General features: G+C 29.2%; 2 protein-coding genes and 1 pseudogene across 2 annotated transcripts; 2 read left to right on the top strand and 1 right to left on the bottom strand.

The window, feature by feature from the left end:
* Nucleotides 1-959: 959 nt before the first annotated feature.
* LOC113378456 (protein snakeskin-like) lies at nucleotides 960-5,036 on the bottom strand. Its single transcript, XM_026618988.1, has 3 exons — nucleotides 4,860-5,036; nucleotides 3,190-3,386; nucleotides 960-1,475 (listed from the first exon to the last, which is right to left on the bottom strand). The coding sequence occupies exons 1-3, from the start codon at nucleotides 4,908-4,910 to the stop codon at nucleotides 1,250-1,252; spliced, it is 474 nt and encodes a 157-aa protein (XP_026474773.1). The 5' UTR covers nucleotides 4,911-5,036; the 3' UTR covers nucleotides 960-1,249.
* A 1,515-nt stretch (nucleotides 5,037-6,551) lies between these two features.
* On the top strand, nucleotides 6,552-7,887 carry LOC113378455 (adenylosuccinate lyase; the record flags this gene model as incomplete). Its single annotated transcript, XM_026618987.1, is given in 1 exon segment — nucleotides 6,552-7,887. A coding segment is annotated over 1 exon segment (1,302 nt), but the record flags the coding sequence as incomplete, so codon positions are not given.
* A 2,167-nt stretch (nucleotides 7,888-10,054) lies between these two features.
* LOC113375078 overlaps nucleotides 10,055-15,963 on the top strand; it is a 7,054-nt pseudogene continuing 1,145 nt past the window's right edge.

Raw genomic sequence — 15,963 nt, 5'->3', positions numbered from 1 at the left:
TTATACTTTAAATAACTTATATTTGCATATTACGAAATGTATGAAAAGTCTGGATGAAATAATAGTTTGACGCATTTGAAACAAAAAAAAATGTTTAGAAAGATACCAATATATAACTTAAATTAATGTTTATTGTTTTTTTATTTGAGCATATACAGCGTAGGAATTTAGATCAAGACATCAAAAACTATTCTCTATTTCCCAATCTCTATATTTATAAAAGCTTGTTTAATTGTAGATCTATTTTAATAAGTTCTGTAAAATGTTCTATTTAAATATTTTGAATACATATTACCAAAATTAAATGTTTGAGGATATTCGTTTGTTTCTAAAAGTTCAATCAAGAAATAATGTGCATTCTTAATACGTTATCATTCGTGTGAAGAAGTGTTTTGGTCATAGAGCTTATAATAAATATTATAATAATTGTATATTGTATTATAAGGTTAATAAAAAATGTGTATTGGTATGGGCGATACCAAATCAAGTAGTTGCTTTACAATTTTCTATGTTTTTGTTATTAAATGCATTTGGGTACGATAATTATCCTCATTATATATATATATATATATATATATATATATATATATATATATATATATATATATATATTAATATATTTAATACTAGGTATTATAAAGATTTTTGCAGTATATAACGTTATCAACTAATTAAGATTTGTGTATAAACGTTTTTCTATAAATAAAAAAATAAATCATCTGACAATGAGAATTTTTTGTTCAAATTGATTAACCAGCCTTTTAAAATCTGCCATATTCTTTTAATGTTATGGTAGTCAAACTTTTTATATCGATATTAGTATCTTGGATTTCATATACACCTATCAGTGGGCATAATTATTTAAATCTAAAACGAAATCAATTTTATTTTTTAAATAAATATATAAACGTTTGTTGATTTATTATTTGAAATTTATATTAACACTTTCCACTCGCGAATTCCATGATATATATAAACTTTGCCGCCGGAACGGCGGCATCCGAGTCGGAAGAGTTAATATGTGCCTTGTTAAAAATGTTAACTACCGAATCTTGTAAATAACGGAGATATCCTAATTTGTATATTGATTATCTAAAGAAGGATTTACAAAGAATTTTAATGTTTGTCGCCAAATGGCCTGGTCTACAAAGATATAACTTATAAAAATAATGATAATAATGTAATGTTATATTAAATGAACTAAACTACTATACAAAATACAAATGAGAAAAATAATAGGAGGACTTTTCTACAATTCTTTTGCGAAATGAACGAATGCTAAGACCGTGTCCAGCAAATAGCAGGCCCCACTGAGCACGCACAAGGAACCTAAGGCGAGACCAACTTCTCTTTCTGAAGTAACTTGCTGCAAATGGTGCTCATTCATGTATCCGTTCCAATAGTGCAGACCAGTACCTCCTACTGCCAACCACATGAAAGTTCCCACTACGTTCATTATGATATCTGATAGTTCCCTGGAAATATTACGCCTGTCAATTATTTGATTATAGGTTGATTTAAATTCATATTATTAATTAATTAATTAATTAAGGTCATATATTGTGTTTATTGATATGTGCCGTTGATTTTAGTTCCACTTGTTTTGACTTTAACTTCATATCATAAAATACTTTGAAAGTAATTCATATGCTTATCAGATAGTGAGATAGATGCGCCTTATATTCACTGAGTTTAAGGATTTATTTATTATTATTACCTTCCCGTAGGGTAGTTATAGTAATGGGCCGAAAATCGAAAATTAAAATTTTTGCATATCTTCACGTCTTGAAGATTTCTGAATATTTTGGCATACCTCTGAAAAAATGAATGTGTCGTTTTTCGTGCGTACGGATTAACAGACTTGAATGATTCATAAAAACTTTCTGCTTGTTTTGATAAAATAATTGCTTTTGGAAAAAAAATTGATTTCAATTTTTTTCCAAAAAATTGTTTTTGTACATCGAAAATAATTCAAATTTTAATTTTAATTCTGGCTGAAGTTTTAAAGCTCACTTATATTCTTTAAATAAATAATTTTAACTTTGCAATTCAGTTTATATAATTCTTATAAATATTAGACAATGTTATAGTATTTATAATAATCTATTTCAAAATATTTAATATTCCTCGAACATTTCGTTACGGTACACAAAGTTTCAGCAATTTGCCTTGAGGCACGATGCCATACACCACTAGTTTACCAATGATTCTGAGCGAAACTGCGTAATGAGTTTTTGTTAAAATATTTTTGCCGTTTAAAGAAAGGCTGATAAAAGCATGTTGTTCTGCCAAATTAGTATGATTGTATGATTTATGTCCGTCTATTTCCAAAATTTCATTTTGGATGGTATCAGTATTTTTTCATTTTTTTTAATAATTATTAGCAACTGAACTATTATAACAGTTAATTAACTATTATAATAGTTGAACAAAAAACATAACTTAATTGGTGCTACGTATAGATAAAGGAAGAGCAAGTAAATCATACAGGGTGTCCCAGAACTTAAGTACAATCCGAAATGGGAAATATATTATCCCATGCAGTTCGAAAATTATGAGCTTTTAATTACAACTTAAAGCTTTTGTCAAATTATGATCATTTTTTGGTTATTGTGGTTAATTTTTATACATTCAAACTTTGGAAACGTATCGTAATTAACATTTCTAAGACCATAGTCTAAAATAATGACCAAATTGCCACAAGTTTTCTATAATTAAGACTATTTGTTAAATTCGCGACCGTTATTCACCGTGAGGCCTAGAAGGGGATGGAGGGTTGACAACAAATCACGAGATATCACATGGGGTCTAGTAAAATATCAAGTGTATTTATTTTTTACCTCAATTTATAAAGAAAAACATAATTTTAAAAAATCAAATTTTACGACTTTTTGTAGGTAATAAAAATACGCGTGATGATTAATGATTAATGATACCGTGATTAATGGGCGCTACCTATAGTGTCTTGACTAGTTCCATTAAAAATTTGCGCATTTGATCAACATTGCAAAATACTTGTTGGTTTTATAATAAAAAGAAAACGAGTAAAAATAAGCCCATATTTTCTAGCGATTTTCACTCGCAATGAGTTCATGAGTTTTCATTTGCACAAACTCGATGAGCGAGCGGGTTCTGGACACTGAGCATATGCACATAATAGAAGTCAACTAAATATTTATATATTATTACCTTTTGTGTTTAGTGGTACCAAAACAGAATGTCATCAATTGCACAGATGTATAAATGAAATATCCTACGAACACGCCGCTCGCCACTATTTCCACATCTGGATTTTTTTCTTCGTTTAGATTCCATGTCCCACCAATTCCCAGAAATTGACCAGAATAACCAGTACGGTATATAATCAGGATTATCAAGTTTAGAACCTTTAAGAAATAGTTTATGAAGTTATCTAGAATTTTTTTATATATATTATAAATTTAACAACAAACGAAAATTATGTAATTTTCATCAGGTATTTGGCAGGTTATAAGAAACACATAATACACACAAAAGAGACCACTTAGACATAAACATCTTTATTACACATTAATATTAACAAATATTACATTGCTTAGAATCAGTTAGAATCGAATTCTCTCCAATTAGATATTTAAAAATAAAGAGATTTAAATTTAAAATAAATATGTTGGCTAATTTCTTTTGAGGCGTCTCAATAGAAAAATTAGACAAGAAAGTTCATAATTAATTAGGATGATCTTCAATATTTAAGAGGCTTTTATGGCGTATATATTTGATAATTATTTTTACGAATGTGATATGGTAAACATTAATTATATAGTTGGGAAAATATCAGGGAGCTTCATTAATGGGTTTGGGAGTTTTAGATTGTAGTATTTGCATTAATTCAATATTCGACATTACCATCCCCTGGTACCATTTACCAATCTTTCATTTGATTAAAACAACGCTTATTCACATTCGCATAAATTGGGAAAATTTCGTAATTTTATTCTGCATCTCTGCAGAATTAGTTGTCAGAAGACCATAAATATATTTTCTTCATTTTGTATTTTAACTTACCAATAATATTAAAAGAATTAATTTGCAAAGTAAAATATATTTAAAAAAATATGTTTAGAAATAAAACATGAAATCAATTGAAACAAAACGAAACATTCAACGAAGATTCTAAATTCATCAGCAAAACATAAATTATATTTAGGAATTAACTTTTGTGAAGCATTTGTAAACACCTATTATATTTAATTATATTTTTTAATTTTATTTTAAATGTATTAAAATTTTAACATTTTTTAGTATGTTTTAGTAAGAATAAAAAGCTACCTGCTAAATAATGCCATGATAAACGATCATTATTATTTTCATTTTATTAGAATTTTTATCTATTTGTAATTCTAGAACATTGATAAGATAAACTGTTTCAAGTATTTCAACATGGGTGCGTCGATTTTATATTATGACTAACGCATTTAAACAAGACCAAATTCATAAGAATGCGAAATACGATAAGTCACATTCTAAATAATTGATTTTTTGTTATGAGTTTATTGTTTGTCGGTATTGTTTATATTGCATTATATGCAATTATACGTCTGATAAAAGAAATTATAACAAAAATATAATTACGTCTGATAAAAGAAATTATAACAAAAATTATCAAGTAACAGAAGATACAGTTTAAGAATGTATAAAATAAATTATAAAATAGAAATTAAATTATGACAAATGCATCGACAAATAAATTTTAGCTGCACATGTTATATGGTGAATGATTTAGAACATTCAATCAGTATGTAGCAGTCTTTAATTTGTTGCTTTATTGCATTTTGAAATCTTTAGATTCAACACGTAAAGCTTTATTGTTACATACTCACCAATTTAAGAATTTTTAGCACAATACTAGCCACTGTTTGTATTGACACCATTTTGAAAAATATGAAATATTAGCACAAATCTAAATTTAATTCACTAACCACTCACTATTTTTTTTTAATTTAACCTGTTCCTAAATCAATGCCTCAATTCAGTGATGAAAACCACATGAAATGAGCACTTGTTACCTGTGCGTAATTTATCTACGTTTCACTTGATAACAATTTCATAGATAACACAATTACTATCTGTTGGCCGTAAATATTGTGCAAAGTGTACAATTGAATTGACAAATCATTTGAGGAATACAGCTTTTAGGAATGCACTATACAAACTTTAATAGGGTCATTAGCGAGATTTTTTATTTGCAAGAATTCATATATGATTCTTACTATTTCTGTTAAAAAATAATAAGATTGATGAAATTTGAAATGATAATTATGAAACATATTACTTATGATGCATTACTTACCAAGCAATCGAAATCTGGACGAAATAGATCCAAAAATCTAACAATAATGTTACCAGGGTTTAGTCTCCATAACCTTATTAATTATTTTTATATTTCGCAAATAAAATTAGATGAAAAAACTGCTTTTTCTTCAAATAGAATTATATTTGTTGGGTACAGGGCAATTGGTTTCCAGTATGTATTCATTATACGTTGTTGTTCTGCTGTTGTCTATACTTATTTATTTACATATGTACTTTTAGTTACTTTTTAATACTTCAAATTTATTAATCCATAAAAAAAAAATATTACATTCATTATATTATATTAGTCAAAGAATAAAAAATTCACAATTATACTTTCAAATTCTTATCAAATGAATAATGTTTCTCATTGCAATTAATGCTAATAATTAATTATAATAACAATTTTCTTTGCTGCACTAAAAACAAGAATTTTGAATAAGTTTGCTTTTGATTTTATACTGAATAGACAGTCATTTGGTCTTGATAATACTGTCACCTATTTATTGAACACAATTATCTAAACCAATTCTATAGAAATATTTGCGTACAGAAATCTCCAAATAAAAAAATAATTTTTGGAACTATATGGAACAAACCATATGGTTTTTTAATATGTGCAATAATTTCTAACTGTTGTAAATACTTATTTGCAGTTGTTTTATTGTTAACTCCTCCCGAAGGAGAAATCTGTTTTTACTAGAAAATCTAATCGGCTGATTTTATTTTTTTCTAACATAAAGGTTTTGATTCAACCTTTCGTTGACATTTCCTCAAAAATAGCTGCAAATTTAAAATGCATGAGATGCAGCTCGATGTCAAGGGCTTGCGTTGCCGTAAAATTTGTATTTTTTGTCTTTTTGGAATTGCTTTTGATAAAGATCGATAATTAATTGTAAAACAAATTATTTTGATGAGACTTGTATGATGATAAGTCTAAAATTGTATAGGCCTACGAAAAGTGATTTAAATATACTAAGTCATCACATTTTTGAAAAATGGACCATGTCAAAATTTCAAATAATTATCCCCATATTTTTAAAAGTCACTATAACTCAATTTTTATTGATTATATCGATTATTTTTGATTTATACGATTTACACATGCGTAACTTGCCTTATCGTAAATGCTACGTGTAACAAGTTATTAATTTCATATGTTAGTGGTGTGTGTAATATGGTATTAACATAATGCGTTTTTTATATTTTAGGAACTGGGCCTTGCAATAACTGAGGAGCAGATAAAACAGATGGAATCTCATCTCCAAGATATTGATTATCCAGCAGTATCAGCTGAAGAGCGTTTGACACGCCATGATGTTATGGCTCACGTTCATGTTTTTGCTACTCAATGTCCTCTTGCAGCTCCTGTCATTCATCTGGGTGCCACATCTTGTTACGTCGGTGACAACACTGATTTAATGATCATGCGCGATGCTTTGGATTTGCTTTTACCTCGTCTGGCTGGAGTGGTGAGAAGTTTGGGAGATTTTGCTCTACGTCATCGTTCTTTGCCAACTTTGGGTTACACACATCTACAACCAGCTCAGTTAACCACTGTTGGCAAACGAGCAACGTTGTGGATGTCTGACTTGCTGATGGACGAAAGAGCTCTACGAAGAGCAAGGGATGATTTGCGTTTCCGCGGAGCTAAAGGAACTACTGGTACCCAAGCTAGCTTTTTACAATTATTTGCTGGAGATGGTGAAAAAGTTAAACGATTGGATAAACGCGTTGCGGAATTGGCTGGATTTAATCGCTGTTATGCCGTTACTGGACAAACCTATTCTCGTAAAGTAGATTTGGAAATTGTTTCAGCATTAGCTAGCTTAGGTTCTACTGTTCACAAGATGTGCTCAGATATTCGTCTTCTTGCCTCCAGAAAAGAGTTAGAAGAACCTTTTGAAATTACGCAGATTGGATCCAGCGCCATGCCCTATAAACGCAATCCAATGCGTTCAGAGCGTTGTTGTGCCTTAGCAAGACACTTGATATCTTTGCATTCAAATGCAGCTAATACTTTAGCTGTGCAGTGGTTAGAAAGAACTTTAGACGATTCCGCAAACAGAAGACTGACCTTAGCGGAGGCCTTTCTTTCTGCAGATGCCATACTCCTTACTTTGCTAAATGTATGCCAAGGTTTGGTTGTCTACCCTCAAGTTATAGCCAGACACGTTTCTCAAGAATTGCCTTTCATGTCTGCTGAAAATGTGATTATGGCAATGGTGAAAGCGGGTGGTGATCGACAGGAATGCCATGAACGGATAAGAGTTTTATCTCAACAGGCTGGTGCGCAGGTGAAACAATACGGAAAAGATAACGATCTTGTGGAGCGCATCAAGAATGATCCCTACTTTGCGCCAGTTCTCGATAAATTGAATGAAATCCTGGATGCGAGTACGTTTACAGGGCGCGCGCCTGACCAAGTACTGGAGTTTTTGGAAGAGGAGGTGAAACCAATACTCGACTTATACAAAGAGAAACTTGACGAGCAACAGAAACCTATTACTCTCAATATTTAATATCTATATGATCGTTGTTAAATTTCTATTTTTGTGGAACAAGTTGTAAATATATAAATACAGTTACTAATAAATCAAATATTTTATATACTTATTTATTTATTTTATATATTTATTTTCAAGCAAGATATATTTACAATATTATTTAGGGCTGTTTTTTAATTTTCTCATAGAGTCAACATTTTACTAGTTAACATAACTTTTTACTTGCTGGGCAAACACGTTGTTCGATCATAAAATAAAAAAATAAAATCTAATCAATGTTCAGTCAACCTTCAATTTTATCCGTGATGTTAAATTTTCAATTTATTTTAACACGTCTGAATAAACTGATTTTTTTTATTAAATTATAATCTTTTTTCACGTTACTCACAATTAGTAGTATGCCTTTTGAATTTTCATAAAATAAATTTGCACTCACTTTTTCTACTCGTTTTTTTACAATTTACTACGCAATAACTTTGGTGTCTCATTTTATTTAATTTGTTTAAATTTGATGTGTTTTCTTTTACAATTTCATTTGCTAACACAATTTCAATCGATTTGGCTCTATCTATTTTGTGTTTGTTATTAAAAGTAGAAAGGCTTACATGTAAGTTAAATTATTGCGAATTCTTGGGGCAATTATGGTATTTTTTTTACTGTGGTTTTCGAAATGTTATTCGCTGTTACAGTACCAATTATTGACCAAATATAATCCTAAATTTACCAAAGCTCTAGCTCACAATTTTCTGAACAGTTAAGGTCAATTTCTGTTTCTGGGACACCTGGGTATATGTATATATATATATATATATATATATATATATATATATATATATATATGTGTGTGTGTGTGTGTGTGTGTGTGTGTGTGTAGTGATACCCCGCATTTTACGTACTTAATTCGTTCCGGGAAGTTAAATTAATGAAAATAAAATCATTCGTTCTGTATTTTGAAATATGGCCATACATTTTACATATAATTAAGACTAAAAAACTATTACCAATTTGGGAAATAAGCTATCATCAGAGTGGTACTGCTTCCTTTTTTGCCCTTTTAACTTCTGAATATTTAAACAAACTGTCGTTAGTTGTTCTCTTATGCTCTTTTTCAGCACCTACTGCAAATGAAAGGTAAGCTCATCATTATACAAATTTCTGATTTTAGCACCAGTCATGTTTGAAACGTAAACATTTTCGAATACCATTTGACCAAAAGGTCCTTTATGGACTTTATGAACTCAAAATCTGCTAACTGTTTTTTTTTTAGGTTTTTGATAATCCACATTCAAAATTTTTGGGGTGAATTTGAATAGCCCAATAACGAGAGGATTTAACTGTGAGTTTTTTTGCCAACGAGTATATTTTCATAGCGTGACATAACTTTCCAAAGTCCAGTTTTTATACTAATTTGAGCAACATATTTTTGACTGCAAATGACAACGGCGAATACGTTGTGTGAAGCGAAGTTTGTTCTGCGGAACGTTCGCGCTCGAAAAAAAGTTTGTTATGCGCATCGTCCATTGTGCGGGCCGTATGTTATGCGGGGTATGACGGTATATATATATATATATATATATATATATATATATATATATATATATATGTATTTATATATTTTCATGCATTAAAATACGTATCAGAATTGAATTAATTTCATTTTATTTGAATTGAAAATTCGAAAAATTATTTTAAAAGTGAACACAATAATTGAATGTATACCAGTCATTACCATATTCAGCTAAAGCAAATATATAATCATTATTTTTAATAGTTAAAGTACAACACAACATATTTTAAACAAATATTTGGCAAACTGTCATTTTATATTATCAATCCAAACAATCGAAGCATTATGAATTAGTATTTATGAAAACCCAAAAACAGTATAAAAAATCTAAATACTCAAAAAAATGGTATTATTTGTGTGTTACTTCTTAAATTTTCTTTCTTTTATAACGTGCAAATATAAGATTAATATTTTAAGGCAAAATTTGTGCTTATTTTTACGTTTTTTAAAAAAAAAAATATAGTTATGCCAGTTAACAGTTAGTCTGTGGAAAATAATAGTTAAAATGCGTTTGTATAAGATTATATTTATTCATATTTTGAATTTCGCGCCTTTAATATCCAACTTCATGTTATTTTTAGATTCAAAATGGCTGAAGAACTGCATGTTAACAAGTGTCAAATTATGCACTCGAAAATGTGAATTGCATTGCAGATCAGTACCGCGACATTCAACAACGGGCAAGAGTGCGCTCCATGAGTGGACACTTAAGTGATATAAATATATGTTTAATTTTATTTCGTTCAACTAAAGCGAAAATGGTGCGTTTTTGGCTAAGAGTGATAAATAATGCTGAAAGTGGTTAGAGGTTAGAAGTTTTTTCTTCCAATTTGAACGCCATAAAAAAAATTAAGATTAAGAAGGTGTTATGAAAACTGAAGGAGTTTTATTGTGGGATAATATATTTGACATGTACTGCTGGGGAAGTACAATTCACGGGGAATTGGGTTTAGGAGGTGTAGAAAATGAACAGGTCTTTATGCTTCAAAATAAACATATTTTATTAATTCCAATTTTTAATAAATCCGTTCTATCAGGTTCTTACACCTCAACAATTGGATTGGAGTGGAGCGAGTTCTGTTATTGTTGCCGCTTGTGGATATACTCATACATTACTTTTAACATCATCTGGACAAATTTACTCTTGTGGAAGTAATGATTTTGGTCAATTGGGACATGACCAGCCAAGAAAAAGGCCACGTAGGTCAATCTTTAGTATGTGTGCTTTTACTTCTATTCTTTTAATTATTATTTCATTCTAGAAAAATCGATTAGTCTGTACTACAGCACACATACATCGTTATATGTTTTTAATCAGTCACAAAAGTAACTGAACTATATTAATGTTAGATAACTCTTGCTGATTGCCTAATATCGATTGCAAGGAATTTTTTTGATATATTTTATAGAACAAACACTAATATGTACTTCATTTTTTATAAATAAGTTCATTATTGATAAAACACAGTTGCTTTTTCTCAATGTTAGTTTATTTTCCATAAAAGCTATTAGTGCACTTTTATGATAACGCTGACACTTCTAAAAATGTTAATAGAGTTTAGGAAAAATTTAATTTTATGAAATATTATATATTCAATGTTTATTGTGACTATTTACTTTTATTCTGAGTACACATTCAATACGTATAGGAAAACTTCGATAAGATGGTATGAATGTAATAAAATATTTTCAATATGCTTTTACGTAAATTACATCTCTTTATTTTTTGTAGAACTGGTTGATGCTCTTGGAAATTCACCGATAAGACAGATATCATGTGGAGTTGCTCATTCCATGGCTGTTAATGAATGGGGGCAACTGTACAGTTGGGGCTCAGATTTTCATGGGCAACTAGGACTAACAAATAGTGAACCTATCCAGAATTCTCCTAAGATTATAAAGAAATTAGCTCCTAAGCACATTATACAGATATGTTGTGGAAAGAATCATTCCCTTGCCTTAGCTAATAGTAAGAAACTGTTCAGTTAACAATCTTTACTAATTTATTGGTATGATGATGGTGGCCTTCCATAGAATTGTTATCGCTCTATTTTTTTAATGAATGGTGTTCAAACATTAGTGGATGACATTTATTGTTTCATTTCCTTCAAAATTATTTTTGTTCCATTTCATGTATACAAAATAAATCATGATATAAATTTAAGTATGAAGTGAATGTGCCACAAAGTTCAACAATTTTCAATTAGTTATCAATGTATTTTAATATACATTGAAATAATTTTTCAATGGCATTTGTTATAATAGCCTAGTGCTGTGCTATTCGTTTTTTTTTTCGGCAAAATAAATTGATTTAAAAAATGATTTTACATATTTAATGAAAGATGCGTATATTTTTTAATATGGCTTCAATCATAAATAGTGTTCTAATTACAGATGGAGAATTGTTCAGCTGGGGTGCAAATAATTTTGGCCAACTTGGTTTAGGTAATACATCTGAAAAGGTTTCAACTGCAACTCTCATAAAAAGTTTATATGGAATACCAATATCATACATTGCTTGTGGTGGTGATCATAGTTTTGCAATTTCACGGTAAGTTTGATTTGGTATAATATTGTATCCACTAACTGTGAAAAAAATTGATATTTACATTGAGGAGGGTATCCTAGAGCCAAGATTTTTGAAAGACTCTGGAAGCAAACCATATATTACTATTTACTTTTTTACAAGTTATTAATTAATGTTTTAAGAATATAAAAAAGATAAAAATTATAAACAGTTATAAAGTTTTAATTCTAGTAGGTGATGAAATGGAGGGTCTCAAAAAATTGCCATATGACTACATCTAGAATTTTAGCATTGCATATAATCTGAAATTTATTTAATTTAGAATAATGCTGATGTCGTATGAACTATAAACAACTCAAAATAAAAAACTATATAATAGCTATTGCCTGAATATATTTTTTTATACCCTTTGTTTATATTCTTGAATTTTCGGATGACTATAAAGAAGACTGTAAAAATTTCAAGTAAATTAGTCCAGTAGAAGTTGAGAAATTATGGGTGTCGTATTGTAAAATTTAGTTTTGCTGAGGAAGGAAACAGAGAAGGATTGTCATGGTCAAATAGCTATATCTCCGATAATAATTAAAGTTTTGAAAAATCCTCTTTTACACATTTTCTTCAATAATTAAATTTTAAAAATATGCCACAAAATAAAATTGATTTTTTTTTAAATCCTAGACCAAAGTATCCTTAATTAATTTTTATTAGAAACCATTTACATTGTTTAATAAGATTTATTTGCAATAAAGCGTTACTTTGGTTTAAACTTTGATTATTAAGCTTCATTTAAGTATCATTTAGTTTTGTTTAACAATATAGATTGTTTAATTTTTTTATAAATTTTAGTAACATTAATTATTATACCATAGATCTGGTGCTGTATTTGGATGGGGCCGAAATGATTATGGTCAGTTAGGATTAAACGATGAACAAAATCGGTCATTTCCTTGCCAATTGCGCACATTAAGAAATATTCGGGTGACCCTTGTAGCCTGTGGTGAAGGATTTAGTGCATTTCTTACCTTAGATGGTGGAGTTTTGACTTGTGGAGATGGCAGCAATGGCCAATTAGGACATGGTAGCACTTCTAATGAGATATTGCCAAGAAAAGTAAGTTCTATATAACATGCTTTGATTGAAAATGAGCTTTGTTCACGTGTTTCAACATCCATAATGATTAGTTTTATTTATACAATAACTTTACTTACAAACAAAAAGTTGCTAAAATAGTAACAATAGTAATCATTTTTTAGTACTAGGAGAACACAATTTGCAATAGTTTTGACTTATATATGAACAGAATGATATCTCTTGAGAAATCCTTATTACAATCCATCTGATTATAGTTAGAGGCCGCCATTAATCAAGTGAGGCTTTAAAAGGGGGAGGGTTTGACAAAAAATCACAAAATATGTGGGAGAGAAGGGTCGAGTAAGATATTCTAGTAATATTAGTCTATTTATTTGTACTTGACAAAAAATGTTTTCATAAATTATGATTTTTTTTTTTTTGGGGGGGGGGTTAATTTTCATATTTACCACGCATTAGGAAGTGGAAGGGGGTTGCAAAAATTCTTAAAAATCGATCACATGATTAATGGACGCCTCCTTATTAATTATAGTTTACTTAAATAAAAAATTACAGTAGGCATTAAATGCAATTCAAAAGTTATTAATTACAGGTGATGGAATTGATGGGCAGTACTATTACACAGCTATCTTGTGGCCGTCGTCATACTCTTGCTCTTGTGCCATCAAGAGGCAGGGTTTACGGTTTTGGTTTGGGTGGTGCTGGCCAGTTAGGTACACGTTCAGCTCATAGTGTTAATACCCCGCAGGTAGTTATGGGTCCATGGCTTTCACCAAGTGGAGTATCTCTAGTCCCTAATAATAATGTAAGCCATTTATTATTTTCACAACTAAAAGAATATTTGTATACTTTATATACTTATATATTACATTTGAAATTTTATTTTTATGAGTTTTAATACAACAATTGTACATTGTTGTTACATTTGTTATACATTTTCTATAGAGAACATGGTATAATCCAATCCAAGTCTTTTTCGTCTTTCGACTTATTGATTACGTTTCAAGTCTTTCAGATTCTTTTTGGATTCAGGATTTTGTGTATAATTGTAAATAATACTACTGAGCTTATACAAAAATTTTAAATTTCTGCGAGGACAGATAGAAAATGAAAAAAGTATTTCTTCTTTGACCTGCTTCTTGAAAAGTTTCAAGTAACATTCAATGAATTAAAGTAAATTTAATAAAAAGTATTATGGATTTTCAAAGATTACTCTTTATCTCTCGATAGCAAAGTCATAAGAATCAAGGTTATAGCTGGTTATACATCTTTTACCCTCTACTTTCAAATATTGTTGTTAAACAATGCTTAACTTTACTGGTTTTTAACACATGGACCTTTTTAACCCGGACCTTCATATATTACGATCTATTCTTCGATAAATTATGGGAAATTATAGCTGGGAAAATGTTATTTGACAAAATTTCCATTTGATCGATACCAAATTTAGGTTCAGAATTAAAATAACATAAATAAAAAATAATATAACCTAGCAAATGTTTTATAAATACCAATGAGTATATAATTATACAAATCAGACCTTTCAGAGCACCGTGTTTGAGAAAAATATGTCAAAAAGTGCTTTTCAAATTAACATTTCAAAAAAGTTGATATTTTGAGTTTCTAGTAACACTTGCGATCCGTTTAATAACGTTTTTGTATTTACTACAATTTAATCATTATTAAATAATATTCACGTAAGACATCCTATCAAACGTAATTGAACATCATCTGCCAAAAACGTTTGACATTTGCTACCGTTCATTGTTTTATTTAAATTATGCTTCTACAAAAATTTCAAATTGAAAATGTAAAGATTCTACGCGATTTTGAAATAACATCTCACCTTTCCGACAACCTACTGATTAGCACAAATTTTTCAAGACTAAGAGTGACCAAATCGGCTCAGCCGTTTTCAAGTTTTACTGAATCATTTGATCGAGAGCTCCATTGTTATATATAAGTATATATATATATATATATATATATATATGTATGTATGTATGTATGTGTGTATACAGATGTATAATAAAATATAAATGTATAGATGTACATATGTATGTAGGTAGATGTAGATAGATGTAACTTCATTTTGTTTTAGGAAGACCTAATAGTACATAGAATATTTGCTGGTGGTGATCACTGCTTCGTAACGGTACGAAAACATGGGGATGATGTCACAATCAGAGGATTTACGTCGGCCCAATCCTGCTTTTCAAATTATTACTATTGACATTGAACAGATTACAAAAATGCTGAATATATCAAAAAGGGAAAAAGAAGATGTGAGGCAAATATTTTCTTCAGATATAAATGTTTATAATTCAAAATAAATTATGAACATTGTAGGAATTGATCAGCTACATAGAAACTGTTTTTCGAAGTCAGGCATGCTTTAATGGCTCGTTTTTGCTGCCTAATTTTGATCACTTTGTTGCACATCTAAACATCATGGAGTTGAAATTAATAGTGCACACAAGGCATTTAATAGTATAGCCTTACTTCACAATAGCAGATTAAAAGACTTGGTAAGTTTAATAAAAACATTGTTAATGTAATTTGTAATTGCTTGTTCTTTATGATGCACAATTTGATTGAAATAAATAATTTTAAGCCAAGCTGATACTTTTTACAAACTGCTTTGAATTTTAATATTTTACTTTATTAGTATATATAGATACTGTAAATCTTACTGTATACTATATCAGTTGTGATAATTGAAAATCAATTTATTTATAGTAAATTATTACCCTCCATACCATTCTCAACAATATCTTTTATACAAAATTAAAATAAATATAAATTTTTCAGATTTTTGAATGTATTACTACAGATGTGATACCTTCCTTGTTACCATCTCGCCTGATGTTGAAACATTGAGAGTTTATTTGGTACTTCCTCTGTATCACGAGTTTCTCAATGCAAAGCATTTCAAAGCATTA

The sequence above is a fragment of the Ctenocephalides felis genome, unplaced genomic scaffold (assembly GCF_003426905.1).
Source record: "Ctenocephalides felis isolate EL2017-DRISC unplaced genomic scaffold, ASM342690v1 CF-g0.4_SCAFFOLD_01886, whole genome shotgun sequence".
In the NCBI taxonomy this organism is placed as follows: domain Eukaryota; kingdom Metazoa; phylum Arthropoda; class Insecta; order Siphonaptera; family Pulicidae; genus Ctenocephalides; species Ctenocephalides felis.
The sequence above is the reverse complement of the archived record's forward strand: the minus strand, read 5'-3'. Positions and strand labels throughout refer to the sequence as shown.

Excerpts from the sequence above, each read along its gene's own strand:
- LOC113378456 (XM_026618988.1), bottom strand. The coding sequence starts at position 4,910 with ATGGTGTCAATACAAACAGTGGCTAGTATTGTGCTAAAAATTCTTAAA. Across the intron at positions 3,387-4,859 it reads TGCTAAAAATTCTTAAATTG|GTTCTAAACTTGATAATCCT; the intron begins GTGAGTATGTAA and ends TATTTCTTAAAG. Across the intron at positions 1,476-3,189 it reads GGTACCACTAAACACAAAAG|GGAACTATCAGATATCATAA; the intron begins GTAATAATATAT and ends TAATATTTCCAG.